General features: G+C 37.2%; 1 protein-coding gene across 2 annotated transcripts in view; it reads right to left on the bottom strand.

Annotated features, from left to right (window-relative positions):
* SLC30A6 (solute carrier family 30 member 6) overlaps window positions 1-18,678 on the bottom strand; it is a 40,002-nt gene that overhangs the window by 6,109 nt on the left and 15,215 nt on the right. The window contains exons 6-13 of one of the 2 annotated variants that reach the window (XM_032881847.1): window positions 13,981-14,061; window positions 13,155-13,190; window positions 12,143-12,237; window positions 10,183-10,231; window positions 9,522-9,641; window positions 6,231-6,333; window positions 5,140-5,187; window positions 4,077-4,145 (exon numbers count right to left, since the gene is read on the bottom strand). In XM_032881847.1, the coding sequence (XP_032737738.1) occupies window positions 4,077-4,145; window positions 5,140-5,187; window positions 6,231-6,333; window positions 9,522-9,641; window positions 10,183-10,231; window positions 12,143-12,237; window positions 13,155-13,190; window positions 13,981-14,061 (601 nt within the window). The remainder of the gene's footprint in view (window positions 1-4,076; window positions 4,146-5,139; window positions 5,188-6,230; window positions 6,334-9,521; window positions 9,642-10,182; window positions 10,232-12,142; window positions 12,238-13,154; window positions 13,191-13,980; window positions 14,062-18,678) is intronic. The other variant, XM_032881848.1, reaches the window with a different exon arrangement.

The following is an 18,678-nucleotide window of genomic DNA, read 5'->3' as shown; positions in this document are numbered from 1 at the left end:
TAATTAGGCCCTGCGCGGGAGCAAGTTAGGCAGACATATCCCGAGCAGCTGGGTAGACTATATTCTTTGTGTTCATAAGCCACCTCGCTAAATAAACACTTATCTACTATTTTATTAAGATTGGTAAAATTAAAAGAATGATTCAAAATGAACTACATTTGGGGGTGCCTGGGTGGTACAATCAATTGAGCATCTGACTCTAGGTTGTGATCAGGTTGTGATCTCAGAATCACGACACTGAGCCCTCTGTTGGGCTCTGTGCTCAGCGCAGAGTCTGCTGGGGACTCTCCCTCCCTCTACCCACCCTCCCGCTATCTCTCTCTCAAATAAAAAAATAATTTTTTTTTTTAAATGAACTACATTTCTGAAGGAATGTAAACTGGTATAGCCATTTTTGGAAAGTGATTTTGGCTATATCAAAAGTATAAAAATGTGAATATCCCTTTTTTAAAAAAAGAGTTTAAATAATCTCTGCACCCAACCTGGGGCTCAAACCCACAACCCCGAGATCAAGAGTAGCATGCTCTACATGCCAGCCAGGTGCCCCAACACGAGTATCATTTGACTCAAAAAAACAACTTCTAAAAAATTAATCTTAAGGAATAATCACAAGTTTGTGCAAAGACTATTCCACAAAAATGTTCATCCCAGCTCTTTATATGGGAAAAATGGAATAATACTTTGTCCATTGGGGACCGATTAAATAAATGATGGCATATTCATATAATGTGAAAACTGAAGCCATGAGGGGCGCCTGGGTGGCTCAGCGGGTTAAAGCCTCTGCCTTCGGCTTGGGTCATGGTCCCAGGTCCTGGGATCGAGCCCCACATCGGGCTCTCTGCTCAGCAGGGAGCCTGCTTCCCTTCCTCTCTCTCTCTGCCTGCCTCTCTGCCTACTTGTGATCTCTGTCTGTCAAATAAATAAAATCTTAAAAAAAAAACAAAAAACCCAAAACCTAAGCCACTAAAAATTATGTTGGGATTCCTGAAAAACAGCAGTAGTAGTGGCATTTTTTTGAAATGCCCCAAATATCCCCAGAAAAAACAGAAAAACTAAGATATTAAATCCAAAATCCTCTGGGCGGTATCTATAAAAAAACCCTACATAACCTGGTTCCCCTAAGGAACCCGAATTACAAGGCTTAAGACCTGCAAGGTATCAGTGTCTGTGGAGGAGGAAGTGACAGGAAATCTGACTGACCTAAAAACCTCAAAGCAGCTAACCTGTACTTAATGGAAATCTAGGACAGCAAATTTGAAAAAGGCAGCTGGGAAACTGGGCAGGGTTCTACACATTTCTTTTCTTTTCTTTTTCTTTTTTTTAAGATTTTATTTATTTGACAGACAGAGATCACAAGTAGGCAGAGAGGCAGGCAGAGAGAGAGGAGGAAGCAGGCTCCATGCCGAGCAGAGAGCCTGACGCGAGGCTCGATCCCAGGACTCTGGGATCATGACCTGAGCCGAAGGCAGAGGCTTTAACCCCCTGAGCCACCCAGGCGCCCCGGCTGTACACATTTCAGTAGTGGGTGAGTACACGGAGTCTGCAGTAAGAAGAGCTGGAGCAGCCTAAGCCCTGTGAGCTCTCCAAAGTAGCCAAGCAAAACTCCCATTATAAAGCCCCAGGTTAAGAACAAACGATTGTTTCCGAACCTACAAATCCAAATTGAGCAACACGGCAGAAACAAAAGATAAAGAATTCAAACTGGGCAACACAGTAGAAACAAATTCAGATACAAATAGGGGGAAAAGAACCAGGAGAAAGAAAATTTTCACTTCACAGACTCATCAGAAGAGGGAGCTTTAGAACCATAAATTCAAACACACTACTCTAAACCACTCCTAGTTTTGAAGTTCTGCAACAGAAAGGAAGAATCCCCACCGTTTACATTGATGAGGGTGGGACTGGACGGTACTATGCTAAGTGAAATAAGTCAACCGGAGGAAGCCAATTATCATATGGTTTCACTCATAGGTGGAACATAAGAAATAGCACAGAGAATCATAGGGGAAGGGAGGGAAAATTGGGAGAGATCAGATGGAGAAAACCCACGAGAGACTCTTGACTCTGGGAAAGGAACTGAGTGGTTGCGGAAAGGGGAAGTAGATGGGGGGATGGGGTAACTGGATGATGGATTAAGGAGGACGCGTGTGGTGATGAGCACTGGGGGTGATATCAACTGATGAATCACTGAACACTACATCTGAAACTAATGATGTACTCTATGTTGGCTAATTGAATTTAAATTTAAAAAAAAAAGTTCAGAAATACAATTTTTTATAAAAAGGAGCAAGAGAAAAGGACTGAATCCAAATCACACACAAAGTTATTATAAGAAAAAAGAGAACGAGTAAGAACTATAGCCAATTTTTTCAAAACAAGCTGAAAGACATAAAACAAGAACATAAATCAGCATTAGAAAACCTCAGAAATGAGACAGTAAGAAATACAAGAAAAAAACAACCACTTCAGAAATGGGAGTTCCCGGGGTGCCTGGGTGGCTCAGTGGGTTAAGCCTCTGCCTTCGGCTCAGGTCATGATCTCAGGGTCCTAGGATTGAGCCCTGCATCAGGCTCTCTGCACAGCAGGGAGCCTGCTTCCCCCTCTCTCTGCCTGCCTTTCTGCCTACTTATGATCGCTCTCTCTCTCTGTCAAATAAATAAATAAAATCTAAAAAAAAAAAAAAAAAAACCAAAAGAAATGGGAGTTCCCAAAGAAGACAAAAAACAAAACAAAACAAAAAAAACACCAACAACCAAGAGAACAAATATTACAAAACTTCCCTGAAAGTTAAAAAAAAATTTTGAAATAAAATTATTGAAAGGATATATTGCATACTTAGAGTAACTAACCCAGAAAGACCAACACCAAAACATAGTCTAGTGAAATTATGGGATTTAAAAAAAAACACCCAAAAACCTTTAAGCATTTAGGCAAAGATCAAGTCACATTTAAGAGAAAAAAAAAATCTGAGCACAATAGTAATATTTAGTGACACAGAAAAACTGTTCATGATATATTATATGAAAAGAACAAATTATAAACAGCATGGTCTCATTTTCTAAGGAGAGTACATATATGGGTATAAATAAGAAAATGTCATGGCAGGTTTCTCTACATGAAAGTATTACAGTGATTAAAAAAAGTCTTTTTCTGAGTACTTTTCAGTATTTTCCTCATTATTTCTGACAGGAATGAAACCATGCCATAATAGTCTCTCTGGTAATGGGTCCAAAGTGGATTTGTGAAAATTAATTAAAAGAAACCTTACTAAAATGGGAGTTGGGAAGCCAGAAGGGAGGGGCTTCGAGGCACTATCGGCCCGTCACTACCAGCCTTCAGTCAACTGCACACTCAACAGGAAGAGAGGTCAAGTCCATACTACTTTAGCTACGACTTTATTACATCAGCAGGACAAAGGAGGCTTTCCTTCATCCCCCACAACATCCCAGCCAATGAGAGACTGGAGAAACTCAGCAATGAAAGCCACAACACTTGAACTCCCAGTTTCCTCCACTGGATTTTTCAGTTATAACCCCCTCCTTCCCTCTATAAATGAGCATTCTTTCTTTTGTTCTTCAGACTTGCCTATGGTTTTGCTGTAGCTTGCTTGCGCCAAATTGCAATTCTCTATTCCCAAATAAATCCATTTTTTGCTAGTAAAATAACTGGTTTTCTTTTTAAGGTTAATATAAAAAATATGGAATTTTATGCTGAAGCAAGTTGTGTTATTTTAACTCTTTAACATATTCAGCAAAATCTCCAAAAGCAGAACCACAATTTTAAAAAATTGTACCTTTTACTTTTCAGATATTTTCATATCCAGAAATGTGTGACTAGAGAGTTGTCTTATCTGGACAACCCAGTATGAAGATCATTAATAGTAGTTTGAAAGGAAAAAAAAAAAAGAAAAATATCCTTCAATTAATCTCAATTAGGTTGCTGAATCCATCTACATTTTAGACTCTATTGAACAGAAATGGTAATCAAAGACTATAAAAAATTTAAAGAAATGCTTTTTTAGTTTTAAAAATTATAAACTATACTGTAAATTATCTAAATTAATATGGAAAACATACCAATGAGCCAAAACCTAGGGTCCAAAAATGCTCATTTCGAACTTCTAAAACTCCATCCAGGGTAGATACCTAATCAAAAACAAGGAAATAGGTTTGTCTACATATCCAACACAGTTAGTCACATTATGGACTTGATCAAAGCCTAGAAATGACATGGTCAAACTCTGCATGAGGACACTCATTAGCCAAGAGAAGTCTCAGACCACTCACGATATCATTTCTACTTGTTTGGTAGTGAGCCAAAACCTTGGATTCTGTTTCTTGTCTGGCCCAATCCCTTCAGAATCAGGTCTTCACCACCTACCCCCAGAACCACCTTGTTCAGCAATGTATGGTTCTTTTCATTTTGTCAATGTCATATATTTATATCTAGCACTTGTGGTGTTAGATTTTTCTCCCTTTGGGGGAGTTTTCTCTATCATTTCTTTCTCTGCATTCCCTTTTAACAAGTTTCTGCACAACAGAGGCTGTTATTTGAATGTGGGCCAAAAAGAAATTCTAAGACCAGACATATTGTGTATGGCCCACTGGTATAAAGACACAGGCTTCACTAAGACAAGTAGCCAGCTATATTGGTAAAAGTGGCCTTTGTGATACCAACAACCAATAGTTTGAAATATTTCTAATATTTCAAAATCCAAATAATTTAATTACCTATTCCTTCATTAGTAAAGAGGTAGATATTTATAAAATAAAAAATCTAAACTCATAGAACAATATGTTACATGGTGAAATAATCAATCAACATGTAATAGTGGCCTTTGACTTAATCATAGTCCTGGATTTGAACATAGACTCATAAAAACTATAGCATTTAGAAAGCTAGTAGTATGGTCTCTAGACCAGTACCTTCCCTTACACATTTATTTCAAGCTTCCAGGCTGAGCAATTCTTCACATTTTTTACTTTTGTCACTGTATTTTATCTCCTACTATGTTATTATAAACAATACAAACCCCCCTAAAATAAAACGTAGGTAAGACAGAATAAAATATTATTTGTACCCACTCTTTCCATCCTCTAAGTATAAATTAAAATGATTTTATTTATCATTCCATCTTACCTCTCTGATAAGTTTGTCCAACTGGCCAATAACATGGGGTGGTGTTGTCTAGAGAGAAAATAAAATAAAACACATAAAAAAAAATTTTGCGGGCACCCGGGTGGCTCAGTCGTTAAGCGTCTACCTTCGGCTTGGCCCCGCGTCAGGCTCCCTGCTCAGTGGGAAGGCTGCTTCTCCCTCTCCCACTCCCCATGCTTGTGTGCCCTCTCTCGCTATCTCTCTGTCAAATAAACGAATAAAATCTTTAAAAAAAATTTCTCTTGCATAGTGGTCCTAAAACTAACAGATTGGCTTATACCAGACTTTGCACTGTATGACATGTGCCCTAACATGATTTAGTGAAGAGAGGTTTCAGTAGGCTCCACTAGTGGGGCAATAACAAGAATCAGCCCATACTTATTTTTTATCTCACAGAGAAGCATGATCTCTAGACCCAAACAACCCTTTTGAAGAATCAAGCAACCAACTAAAAATCTTGAGACTATGGCATAGTACCATACAACTATTATCTTATTGTTATTACTGCTTCTGGAGCTGGAGCTAGTACCCCTAAGTTTTAGAAAAGGCATGAGGTAAGAAGGAAAAGCAGTGCTTACAAATATGTCACCCCTGGGAAACTACCTTTGTGTTCAGGTGCTTGTCTATAGGTGTTCCTATTGTTTAAATATATAGTAATCTGTCATTTTGAATTTTAAGTTTGAAATTGAAAAGTCTCATTAATTCAAGGACAGGAAATAAGAAAACAATCACAACCAGATTACAAAATAGACAAAGCACATTTATTGGGGGAAAATCAATATGTAAAAAAAAATTCTAATTAACATTGTTTCCACTTGAAACATTAGAGGCAAAATATTTTTAGCTTATGATTTTGTATTATAAATATGGAAAGATTTGTGCCTATTTTATGGGCCAACAGAATTATCTGGTTTTTACTATATAGACTTCAGAGATTATTGTTTGACTTTATTTCTGATGGGGACTTCCGGTAGCTAAAAATTTCACAACATGATAGAAGAGCACATATAATTTTGTAATCTGGTAGAAAACTGTGACTAATATTAAGCGTGTAATCGAAAGAAGACCCTTACCTGCAGTAACACTTTGCCACTGTACACGCTCATGGGATACATAGTGCCAAACGTCATCAGAGCAATGGCTATGGCAGAAGCAGTGTCTACAGCAAAATAATTGCTAAAAGGAAAAAACAATTCTGAATTTTAAATGTAGGCCTCATTGGGCTACTTACAATTCAATCTTCCAAAACATCAATTATCTAAAGCAAAAGGACTGTTCTAGCAATACTGGCCACTACTGGCAATGGGAGTGTCTCCAAAAAAAAAGCCCCCAAAAAACCAACCAAACAAAAAACAACAACAAAATGTTTTCAGAATCCTTCCTGCCAAAGTTTAATGGAAAATAATAATTATGTTAAGCAGTGTGAAGAGATGGTGAAAGAAAAAAATGTGAATATTTTCCAATTACGTATTCTCAATCTACTTGCCAGGTAGAAAGATTTCACATATATCCACTTGTTGCCACAAATAAAAACCTTCACTTAGTAATTTCTTACCCAGAGAAGACTAATGTATTTCATCAGTGATTCTGGCAATTTCCTGTAAGCACCACCTTTCCAATTATTAGTACTAAGAATTTTTTTGAAACTCCCTAGGAATTAAACAAAGTGGGACTCCACAGGAGTCTGTCAGAGGAACAATGGCCACTAGAGTACAACACTCATCAGCAGCTCAGGCTGTTCTATCAAGAAGACAGACCAAAATGTTTACAAGCTGATCATGAACTCTTTTTACTTTGTCCCCCATGCTGGGAACAGAAAAAGGAGGTAAGACATAGTCCCTACCTTTGAAACAGCAGGAGGTACCCATGTAGAGAAAATAAAGCAATGTGGGAACAAAGCAGTCCTACAGGGTATCCTGGATGCACAGAGCGAGTGACAAGACTCCTGAGAAAGGGATAACCCAGAAGGGCTCAATATAAAAAGAGGGGACATCTGAGCTGACTCCTCCAATACGAGCGAGCGGATGGGAGGAAGATGCCGCAGACAGAGAAAGCAGCATGCGCAGAGGCACAAAGTCCTGATACAGCACTGAAACAAGAGCAGGTAAGTACACACGGCTGGATGGCCAGTAAGGGTAGCAGGGCCTTTATCATTCTAACAATTTTTATATTCTTAAGTATGTGAAGAAGAGGATTTTGAAACAGGAAAATGTTAAGGTCAGACTGCAATTTTGAATGATGATGTTAGCAGCAAAATGGGAGGTAACTAGAGAGGTGTGAGAACGATAGAAGACCAGAAGACTATTCTAATGAGATCAAGGAAATGGTAAGGCCTCAATATGGGCAGCAGCAAGGAGAATGGGAAGGAGCAGACAAATTAAAAAGAAGGATCTAATCACACTAGCTGACAAGACTGTTATTTACAACAGCCAAGACATGGAAACAACCTAAGTATCCACTGACAGACGAAGGGATAAAAAATGTGAGTTGTACACACCCAAAGACATACACACAAAACTGGAAGGAAACCATGCCATTTACAATAACACCACAGAGAAAGATAAATACTATTACGATCTCCCTTATATGTGCAATCTAAAAATCGTAAGAAACAGAACAGTTTGGTGGCTATCAGATGCAGGGGGGAAAAAGGGGGAAGAAATGGGTGAAGGTGATCAGAAGATACAAACTTGCAGTTATGAGACATGTAAATTCTGAGGATGTAATAAACAGCATAGTGACTATAAAAACTTAAAAAAAAACAAACACAAGGGGCACCTGGGTGGCTCAGTGGGTTAAAGCCTCTGCCTTCGGCTCGGGTCATGATCTCAGGGTCGTGGGATCGGGCCCCACATCCAGCTCTCTGCTTGGCAGGGAGCCTGTTTCCTCCTCTCTCTCTGCCTGCTTCTCTGCCTACTTAGGATCTCTCTCTCTGTCTGTCAAATAAATAAATAAAATATTTAATAAAAACCCAAAAAACCAAACACAAGACTGGGTGGCCAATTAGAAGTGGCTTTGCGAGGGATGAGAGGGGAGGAGGGAGAAGTAGGTTATTTAAGAACGCTCTGGAGTTCCTAAAAAAATTAAACACTGAATTATCATAAAATCCAGTAATTCTACTTCTGGGTAATTGCCCACAAGAATTGAAAGCAGGGATTCAAACAGATATTGTAGACCCACATTCACAGCAGCACTAGTCACAATAGTGAAAATGTGGCAACAATCCAAATCTCCAGCAATGGATATGTCGGCAAAATGTGTTTTTATGTACAATGGAATATTATTGAACCTTAAGAAGGAAGAAAATTCTGACACATACTAAACATGGATGAATCCTGAAAACATTATGCTTAGTGAAATAAGCCAAACAGAAAAGGTCAAATATTGCCTGATTTCATTTACAGGAAGTACTTCATCAAATTCATAGAGACAGAAAGTAGAAGAGTGGTTCTTCTCTTCTACAGGGGTTGGGGCAAGGAAGAGGGGGAGTTACTGTTTAATGGGTACTTAGTTTCAGGTAGGGAAGATAAAAAAGTTCTGGAGATGGACGGTGGTGATACTTATACAACGATGTGAAGGTATTTAATGTCACTGAACTGTGTGCTTAAAATTGGTTAAAATTTTAGTTTTATGTTATATATGTTTTAACACAATTTAAAAAAAACAATGCAATAGAATAGATGGCATTAGGATTCCCTGAGATGGGAAATACAAGAACAAACAGCTTTGGGGATGGGGAAAATAAGTTCAACTGCTGTAGACAAGAATAGAAGTCAGTAGGATACGCCTTTTGGAATTCAACAGACATCCAGACTAGAAATAAAGGTTTGGGAAACTCAGAGGTTATAAATAAAAACAAGTAAGAGAATGTAATCTCCCAGGAGAGTATGTACAAGAGGAAAAAGAATAATTAAGGAAAGATCCTAGTAAACACTAATATTTAAAGGGTAGGTAGTAAAAAAATCTTATGTTATAAAACACTAAGCTTAAAGCAGCTATAAAGTATATTTCCTAAAAGGCTTGCCATTTAAAAATGGTTTCACACCTACATCCTCTTCCTTCCCTAAGCAACAATAGCCATGGCTTATCTCTCTCTTACTGACATCTCTGTTTCAACTCACTAGGTCAGCAGTAGGGAATTTAAACAGTTTTCTAGTCTGAATTATAGACTATGATGAAAAATACGGGATGAATCCAACCCCCCTTAATTTTTCAGATGAAGACACTTAAGGACAAGACTTAACCACAGTCACACAGGCCATAAGCAAACATTCTCTAAGCTCAATTCTTATCCATCCCACAGATGCCTTTAAAAGTCAGGCCCCCCAAACGGAAACCACTTGACAGTAATAAAAAATACTTACTTAATTTCAATTAGCATATATGTAATACAAAGAGCAAATGCTCCAGCGAGATCAATCAAAACAAATGGATTCATCCGGGGAAGGAAGATACTGCTAAGTCCTGGAATAATTCCACACAAGCTATGAAGAAATAAAGAATATTCATTAGCAGAACTCAATGTAACATTGATGAAAATCTTGTATTTTACTAACATATGTCTTTTATAGAAAGCAAAGAAGATTTGTGAACAAAGCTCTCTCACTCATAAAGATTTGTGAACAAAGCTCTCTCACTCAAAAGCAGATGTCTCCTACATCATCAGTTAAAAAGTAATTGGAATGCGTAAGTGGCTCACTCAGTGGGGCATCTGCCTTCAGCTCAGGTCATGATCCTAGGGTCCTGGGACCCAGCCCCACACTGAACCCATGTTGAGCTCCCTGCTTGGCAGGAAGCCTGCTTCTCCTTCTCCTGCCCCTCGCCCACACTGTGTGCTCTCTCTTGCTCTAAAATAAATAAAAATCTTAAAAAAAAAGTCAGAAAAAGTAGGAGGATAAGAGTCTGATCTGTAAGATTCATGTAGTAACTTCGGCAACAAATAATCTAAGTTCCCATGACAGATGAGTTTCTTGTGCATCCCTCTGAAATTATGTGTATCACGAAGCCCCATACATAACATCTTACCTTCGACTAAGATCTGCAACATGCTCTTGAAGCCAACTTGTACTAGCAGCTTTAAGAAGAAAACACTTAAATTACCTCTACAGAAAAAAAAGCACTATCAGAAATATTTTATTTCCTTAATTAAAAAATAAGTTTGGCAATGACTGTATCACATTTTACAAAAGGACATGCTATTCAAATCTAGACCTTTTTTCTCTTTTAAGCCTTCAAGATAATAAAATAAAAGCAGTTTCAACTATTTGTATCACTGACCTGAAAGAATTAGTAAGCTTACATATGCCACTGTTACTATTAATTTTAAGTTTTAAAGGCTCCTTAAATGTAAAGCAGAACTTCCTAACAAGTGTGCTAAGAATGTGTTATAGGTAAACCAATTAATTCTCTCAGCTCTCACAAAGGGCGAGTAGGGATCCAGCGACAAGCAGACACCAGCCAGATACTGTCCCTGAATAAGTAGCCTGCAGGTTCAAGCACTCTCTTACACTGATCTCAGGGTTATAGAAATATTCACTTTTTAATGTGTAACATGATGTAAAAAAGATCGGCAAACTTTATACAAAAGCCATATAATGGAGCAGTTAAGAAAAGACTCTGATGCTAGACTACCTGGCTTAAAACCCAGCTCTGCCTTAGCTAAGTGTGTCGCCTGGGGCAAGTGTTTTAATCTCTCAGTGCCTCTGTATAAAATAGGAATAATAAAATTGTTTACTTCGTATGGTTTAGGGAGAATTAAATGGGTTAATCTACATAAAGAATTTAGCACAGTGCCTGGTAGATAGAAAGTATTATCTTCCACTCAAATTTCAACTAATGTCACAAATATCCAGCTAATGAAAATACAAATTAGATAACCCTTCTGAAATAAGTCTGGCACAATATATATCAATGACTTAAAATATATTTCCAACCTACTTACAATTTCTTCTCTGGGAATTTACCCTACAGAAGATTCAGAGATGCATACAAGATATTCAGTATAAAAAAGCAGATTATAGCATTATTTATAAAAGGAAAACCTCTTTCTGATCTTTAGGGAGAGATATTTCTAAAACACTGTACCTTCTTAAAATTTCTAGAATGAATGTTATACTATTTTAATAATTTGTAATTTTTTTCAAAATAATTCTGGACATTACAAATATCACTTTAATTTTTTAGTTCATGCAGTAATTCTTAAACTCTAATTCATATAAATACAACTCATGCTTCATAATATTCATAAAGTTGTTTAAATTTGAATGGGCAACTCAGAGAGCTTTCTTCTCTTGGCTGTCCTAGTGTTCACGTCAGTGAGACCTAAAAAGACCCTCTCCAATCTTTGCTTCAAAGTATGGGTCTGCGAACACAGTCCACTTTTCTTTTTACCTCACTTCTCCAACAATTAGTGATTAACACTTTGTGGGTTAATGGAATTCCAGAACATGGAAATGACTGAAAAATGATAATAATTTTGACCACTGAAGTGAAGTATCAGTCTGAATTTTTAAAGACTTGAAAACAAATGAGTATTTCAAAACATATATGCTACTTTATAATATACGCCCATCCACCACTGACAAAGAGAAGTTCCTGGGAATTTAACAGAATATGATTATTTGCAAAGAGTACATCAACTATTTCAAGTATACTGATGCTTCCAAAATGCTTGCAATAGACTTTCTGTAGGTAGGTTATACATCTAAAATTCCATTTGTGTTTTTTGGCAAATATAATTTTTCATCATATAAATTTAATATATAAGTCAGTTCTGCCTGTTTTTAAGTAATACTTTATTTTAAAGTTTGAAATAATTAGATTTTGTTTTATAATTCTCTACTTAGAGAAGACCTGAGAACCTCTAGGGTAGTTCTCTCTTCACGATAAACTTTCTCATTGATTTATGAGTTAATGAAATAAGCACAGACGTGTTTTTATAAGAGATTAATTGGATTTTTTAATTAATGGTAAATAAAAATCTTACCTTCAGAGACATAAGCAAAAGGTTTATTCCGAATAGAAAGCATTGTGAACAAGTTGAAGGAAAGAGCCACAAAAGTACCAACTAATAATCTTCCCCTAGAAAGAATAACATTCACCGTTACTTTTTTTTTTTTTTTTAAAGATTTTATTTATTTGACAGAGACAGACACACAGCGAGAGAGGGAACACAAGCAGGGGGAGTCAGAGAGGGAGAAGAAGGCTTCCCACTGAGCAGGGAGCCCAATGCGGGGCTCGATCCCAGGACGCTGGGATCATTACCTGAACCAACGGCAGATGCTTAATGACTGAGCCACCCAAGTGCCCCCACCATTACTTTTATCTTGTTAATACCAATATGCAACTTCAGCATGCAGACAAAGAGATGGGAAGAGTGGTCTGCTTCAGTGGTTTGGGATTTGCAGAGCCACATTCTGAACTTGCTTTCGAGCTCCATAATCCATGTCCTATTGCTCCATCTTACATAGAACCAAAACTGACTCTTAGCATTAACAGTATCTTCTCACAGGTATCTGCTGTTATAAATCCATATAAATGCAATGGTTTTTGGTTTATATTATACTAGACAGGTCAGGATATCCTGAATTAAACTGATCAAATAGGTAAGTCCATATATTTGGAAATTATGTGTAGTAGATAATAACAATTCTCTTTTCTAAAGATGCTACTAAAAGATTTTGGGGCATCAAATTTTAAATTATAGCAACTCAATGGGGCTCGTTTAGTGTGTTGACCTAGGCCTGGAAATAATGAGGGACCTAAAGCCAGAGTACAAAGGTTTTCTTGTGTAATATAAAACGAAAGAGCTTGGGGATAGTTAAGGGTGAGAAGCTGTCCTGGGATTTGGGAATTTTGTTTGTGAAGTATCTGTGAAATGTATATTGCCACACTCTGAACTCTGACATTGGCCAAAGTAACCATTATTCCTAATATGCCACTTAATAACTGGGAATCAAACATAATAGTTATATATTATGTCAAAAGCAAAATCTCACGTGTGTATCTCAGGCTGCTCCAAAAAGCGCTCTGCACTAAGAGAAAGAAATAATGTATTAGGTTAGTTCTACAAATTATGAAATTAAAAAGCCTTATTAAATACAGAATTAATCCAATAAGTGAACAAAATATTTTTTTAATTAATTAACTAATTTCTACATCCAACATAGGGCTCAAACTCAAGACCCTAAGATCAAGAGTTGCACGCTCTTCCAACTGAGTAAGCCAGGTGTCCTGGACAAAATCTTTTAATATGATATCCAACTGTTGATTATTAGCAGAGATCAGGCAAAGAGACTTACAAATTATTCTTAATATGTAATATCAATTTTCTCTAAAAAGCTTTTTTTTTTCTTAAGATTTTATTTATTTGACAGAGAGAGAGAGACAGTGAGAGAGGGAACACAAGCAGGGGGAGTGGGAGAGGGAAAAGCAGGTTTCCTGCCGACCAGGGAGCCCAATATGGGGCTTGATCCCAGGACTCTGGGATCATGACCTGAGCCAAAGGCAGATGCTTAACGACTGAGCTGTCCAGGCACCCCACAAAACCTGTTTCAGTGGATTTGTAACTCAGCATTAAAACATGTCTGACTGAAGCCCTTTCTTTCACACCTGCCCAGGATTTAGTAGCATCAAAATTAAGTAATAAAAGAAGAGTGAAAAGAAGGGATAAGAGTCTGAAACACTAGGAAGCCATACTATCAAAACTCCAGTACTGTTCATCTTAATTTCGTCTTCAAATCAACCCAGTGTCTCATGAATTCATGTTCTCAAAGGTGGCATATGTAGAATTTACAATGACAGTAACATTGTATACAAATGTACCTTTCTTTTAATATAAAGAGAGCTCCCAACTGTGCCAAGACTGTGGAGGCAAATACAGCTAAGACTTCTAATCTTTCAAATCTGAAATCAGAAAATTAATTAGATCAGCACAATTCATAAACCAGTATCTCCAGAACACTTTTTCATTCATTTATTCACTACTCAATTTTCAAATGTGCCTACCATAAGCCAAACACTGTTCGGACAGACTACAGATTTTCTAGAATGAAGATAAAAAGAACATCACAGATTAAGAAAAAGAGTGCCTATCTGTACAACATCTATTCCAGGACCCAATTATGGCTCTTATTTTTCTAGAAATAATTATTATCATAATTAACAGCTAACACTGGATTGGCCCATCTCATGTTAGACATAAATGCTTAACACTATCTCTCTCTCTTTTTTTAAAGATTTTATTTATTTGAGAGAGAGAGAGAGAGCACATGATCAGAGGGAGAGGGTGTCGAGCCCGAGGCAGGGCTCAATCCCAGGAACCTGAGATCATGACCTGAGCCTAAGTCAGATACTTAACTGACTTAGCCACCCAGGCACCCCCATATTATCTCTTCTAAACTTTCCAGCATCTTAGGAAGGTTACTTTATCCACATTTTTAGAAAAGAAGAGATAAGGAACTTGACACACAAAAAAGAAAAGTAACTGTTTAGAGTCATATAGCTAGCAAGTGGAGGAGTCAGGTTTCCAAACTTAGGCACTCTAGCTCCAAAGTTCATGATTTTAACCACTTATTATACTGTCTATCACTGCTACACATAATTGCAGTTAATTACATATATGTCTTATAATCCCTAAACTGTCAGCTGCAGGCCAGGGGCTGTAGTCCTACTCATCTTACCTTTTTCCACAGCACATAATTTAATGGCATTCAATATTTGTGGTATGTATAAATGCTTGAACTTTTTCGAGGAATTACATATTTTCAGAAAAGATAAAATAATTAAGGATGTGCATCACACTGCTGTTTGTAAAGCAAAAAATGTTGAAATCAACAAAAGAACATATATATATAATTAAAAATACAACAGAAATTGGGGTGCCTGAGTGGCACAGTCAGTTAAGCCTCCAACTTTTGGTTTTGGCTGAGGTCATGATCTCCTGGGTTGTGAGACTGAGCTATGCTGGGCTCTGTGCTCAGTGCAGAGTCAGCTTGCAGATTCTCTCCCTCTGCGCCTTCCCCTACTTGAGTGCATGTTCTTTCTCTTTCTCTTTCAAATCAATAAATAAATCTTTAAAAAATTTATAACAGAAATGTACTTATTGACACGGGAAGATGTAAGTGAAAAGAATGAGTTATAAAAGTATAAAAACAGTATGTATATGAAACAAACTTATTCGTGGAATTGATAAACTGATATTAAAGTGCATATGGAAATGCAAAAAGTGAAGGAAAGTAAAGATAATCTGAAGAACAAAGGTGGAAGATTTATACTGCCAAATGTCAAGATTTATTTCAAAACTATCATAGTTAACACAGCATAGTACTAATGCAAGAACAGAGAAATGTGCAAGATTAAACAGAACAGAAAATCCAGACATAGAATTACACATTCATAATCACCTAATTTATGAAAAGGGTAGAGACAGAAAAAGCAGTAGAAAAAGGATTTTTTCCCAATATATGTTTTATCAGTTAAAAAACTAGATAGAAACAAATGTGCCTTGAACCTCTACCTCAACCCATAGACAAAAATGAATTCCAGTTTGACTACAGGTCTTAAATGTAAAAAGTCAAACAACAAGACCTCTGGCTAATACCAGAGTATCTTTATGACCTACGAGTGGCCAAGATTTCTTGATAAGTACACAAAAAGGACTAACCATAAAAAACTGATAAACTGAATTTATCACTGAAATTAAAAACTTTTCATTTATGGGAAAAATATTTATATATAAAGAACTCTTACATATCAATAACAAAAGAAAAAAGATAATCCAATTTAAAAATGGGTAAAACACTTTAATGAGCATTTCACAAAGTAGGTAATCTGAATGATTTAAGAAGCATATAAAAAATCAATAAAAAATATGAGAAAGTATTCAACTAGTCATCAGGAAAATAATTTAAAACCACAAGACACATCTACACACCCCAGAACGGCTTAAAAAAAAAAAAAAGGCAATTATCAACTGTTGGTACAAGCATGAAACAACCAGAACTCATACACATTGACAGTAGGAGAGTAAACTGGTAAAACTCAAGAGAACTGGTATTTTCTTATCTTCTAACAATGAACATCTGCAAATCCTATGACTGAGTAACTTCACTCAAAGATATGTATCCACCATAAAGGGATAAACATGTACACCAAAAGACATGTACAAGAATATTCATAAATAGTTTTATTTATAACAACTAAAAGCTGAAGATCATCTAAGTGCCCTTCAACAGCTGAACATAAAAAGAAATTATGGTATATTCATAAAATGGAATATGAGAGCAATGGACCAGAGTGAACTACTGCTATAGGAGAGTATACACTGTAATCCCATTTATGTGCCTTCAAAAACAGACAACAACAATCTGCAAGGAATAGTGGTCAGAACACTGATTACTTTTGATGGGTTTGGACTAAGACTCAAAATAAAGGGAGACTTTTTGGGAGGACTTGTGGTGTTTTATATCATGATCTAGACAGTAGTTATACAGGTATATTCATTTATTAAAATTCACCAAACACTGGGGTGCCTGTGTGGCTCAGTGGGTTAAGCCTCTGACTTCATCCCAGGATCCTGGGATGGAGCCCCACGTCAGGCTCTCTGCTCAGCAGGGAACCTGTTTCCCCCTCCCCCTCTGTCTGCTTCTCTGCCTACTTGTGATTTCTCTCTCTCCGTCAAATAAATAAATAAAACCTTTAAAAAATAAAATAAAATAAAATTCACCAAACTGTAGAAGGATGTAGGACAGAACGAGATATAGCCCTGCTACCATGAAATTTGTATTTTAAAGGGGGAGAAGGAATAATAGTTTATAAGTTCTAGTAAATTGTATATAGAGAATTATAGTAGTCTGATGTGAAAAGAGGCTAACTAGGATTCATTTTAGAATCTATTTTAGAGGGACACCTGGGTGGCTCAGATGGTTGAGCGTCTGCCTTCAGCTCAGGTCATGATCCCGGGGTCCTGGGATCAAGTCCCGCATCGGGTTCCCTGCTCAGCGGGAAGCCTGCTTCTCCCTTTGCCTGTTGTTCCTCTAGCTTGTGCGCTCTCTCCCTCCCTCTCACTCTCACAAATAAATAAATAAAATCTTAAAAAAAAAAAAAAAGAATCTATTTTAGATTGGGCCCAGTCACTTAATGACACTGGCATTTAGTGATATTAGGATTGGAATAACAAGATGGAGCTCATCTTGTAAAGGTGATGTGAAGAACATTTTAAAGAAAGACAACAGCTTATACAAAGAACCTAATGCAGGAATAAATTAGTTGTATACAAATTACAGGAAAAAAGTGTGGTATGGAGGGCATGAAAATGGTAACTTGAAGAGAAGTCGGCACAGAACAGTTTATATAAGAATTCTGTAAATTAGAGAAAGGACTCAGGATTTTATTCTAAGTATGACAGCAAACAACTGGGTGTTTCAAGGAAGAGACTTAAAGTATGACTCAGATTTAAAAAAGAACATTCTGACTGCCAAGGGGGTAAGAGCAGAAGCAGTTAGGAGGATGGATTAAGGCAAGAAATGAAGGTAGCTTGATTAGGAAGTTAGTAGTTGAGATAGAAATGGGGGGAGAGGCAGATTCTGGATGTGTTTGTAGGTTACCCTGATGTAACCTGCTGATGGATAGATGTGGGGAATGAGAAAATAACAAAAGATTTTGCTTGAACAACTGAGTGGTGGTGTATTTACTGAGATGGGAAAAACTGGAGAGGAATTGGTTTCAGGGGAAGAAAACAAGAATTCTAGCCAATATTTAAGATACCAATTAGATATATCCATGTAATGCTGTAAAGGCGGCAGTCTGAAACAAGACAGATCTCAGGGCTAAAGAACTAGAGTTTGAAATTACTAAATACAAATGATATTTCAAGCTATGTGACTGACTGAAATTATAGTCAGAAGTTAATTTTATTGTTTAATTGCTCCCTCCTTTCTTGTTTACTCTAAGTAGGCCAAAATGGGAGCATCATGTCCTTGCTTAATCTTGTCTCCTGGCCATAATATCTAATCTAAAGACTAATACCAGTTCAAGCTGAACCAATCAATAGTTCTTTCTCATGACTCTTTAATTAAATTAAATTAATTTATTTATTTGGGAGAGAGAGCAAGGACACAAGCAGGGGAAGTGGCAGAAGGAGAAGCAGACTCCCTGCTCAATGTGGGGCTTGATCCCAGAACCTTGGGATCACGACCTAAGCCGAAGGCAGATGTTAAACTGACTGAGCCACCCAGGCACCCCTCTTTCTCATGATTTTCCTAACTAGAGTTGAGGAAAATGCTTTCCTTCTCTAAGATGAAGACAATAAGGTTCCAGTTAAGGTCTTGCTAGGAGTTATTCCAGGATGGTAGGGAAAAGTGGTCTGAGAAACTAAACCTGACATGCAGAGAAAAGCAGCCTGAGAGGGAAGAGAAAGACAATGCCTGAGTGTACTAGTCCCTATGCCAGTCACTTCAGTCTGCCCACATTTTGATTACATAAATTATAAGAGTTCCCATTTTCTCCCCATACTAGCTTGAG

This window comes from Lontra canadensis, unplaced genomic scaffold (assembly GCF_010015895.1).
Source record: "Lontra canadensis isolate GAN:19392208 unplaced genomic scaffold, GSC_riverotter_1.0 scaffold78, whole genome shotgun sequence".
In the NCBI taxonomy this organism is placed as follows: Eukaryota; Metazoa; Chordata; class Mammalia; order Carnivora; family Mustelidae; genus Lontra; species Lontra canadensis.
Note: the sequence above shows the minus strand (reverse complement) of the source record. Positions and strands in the feature narration are given on the sequence as shown.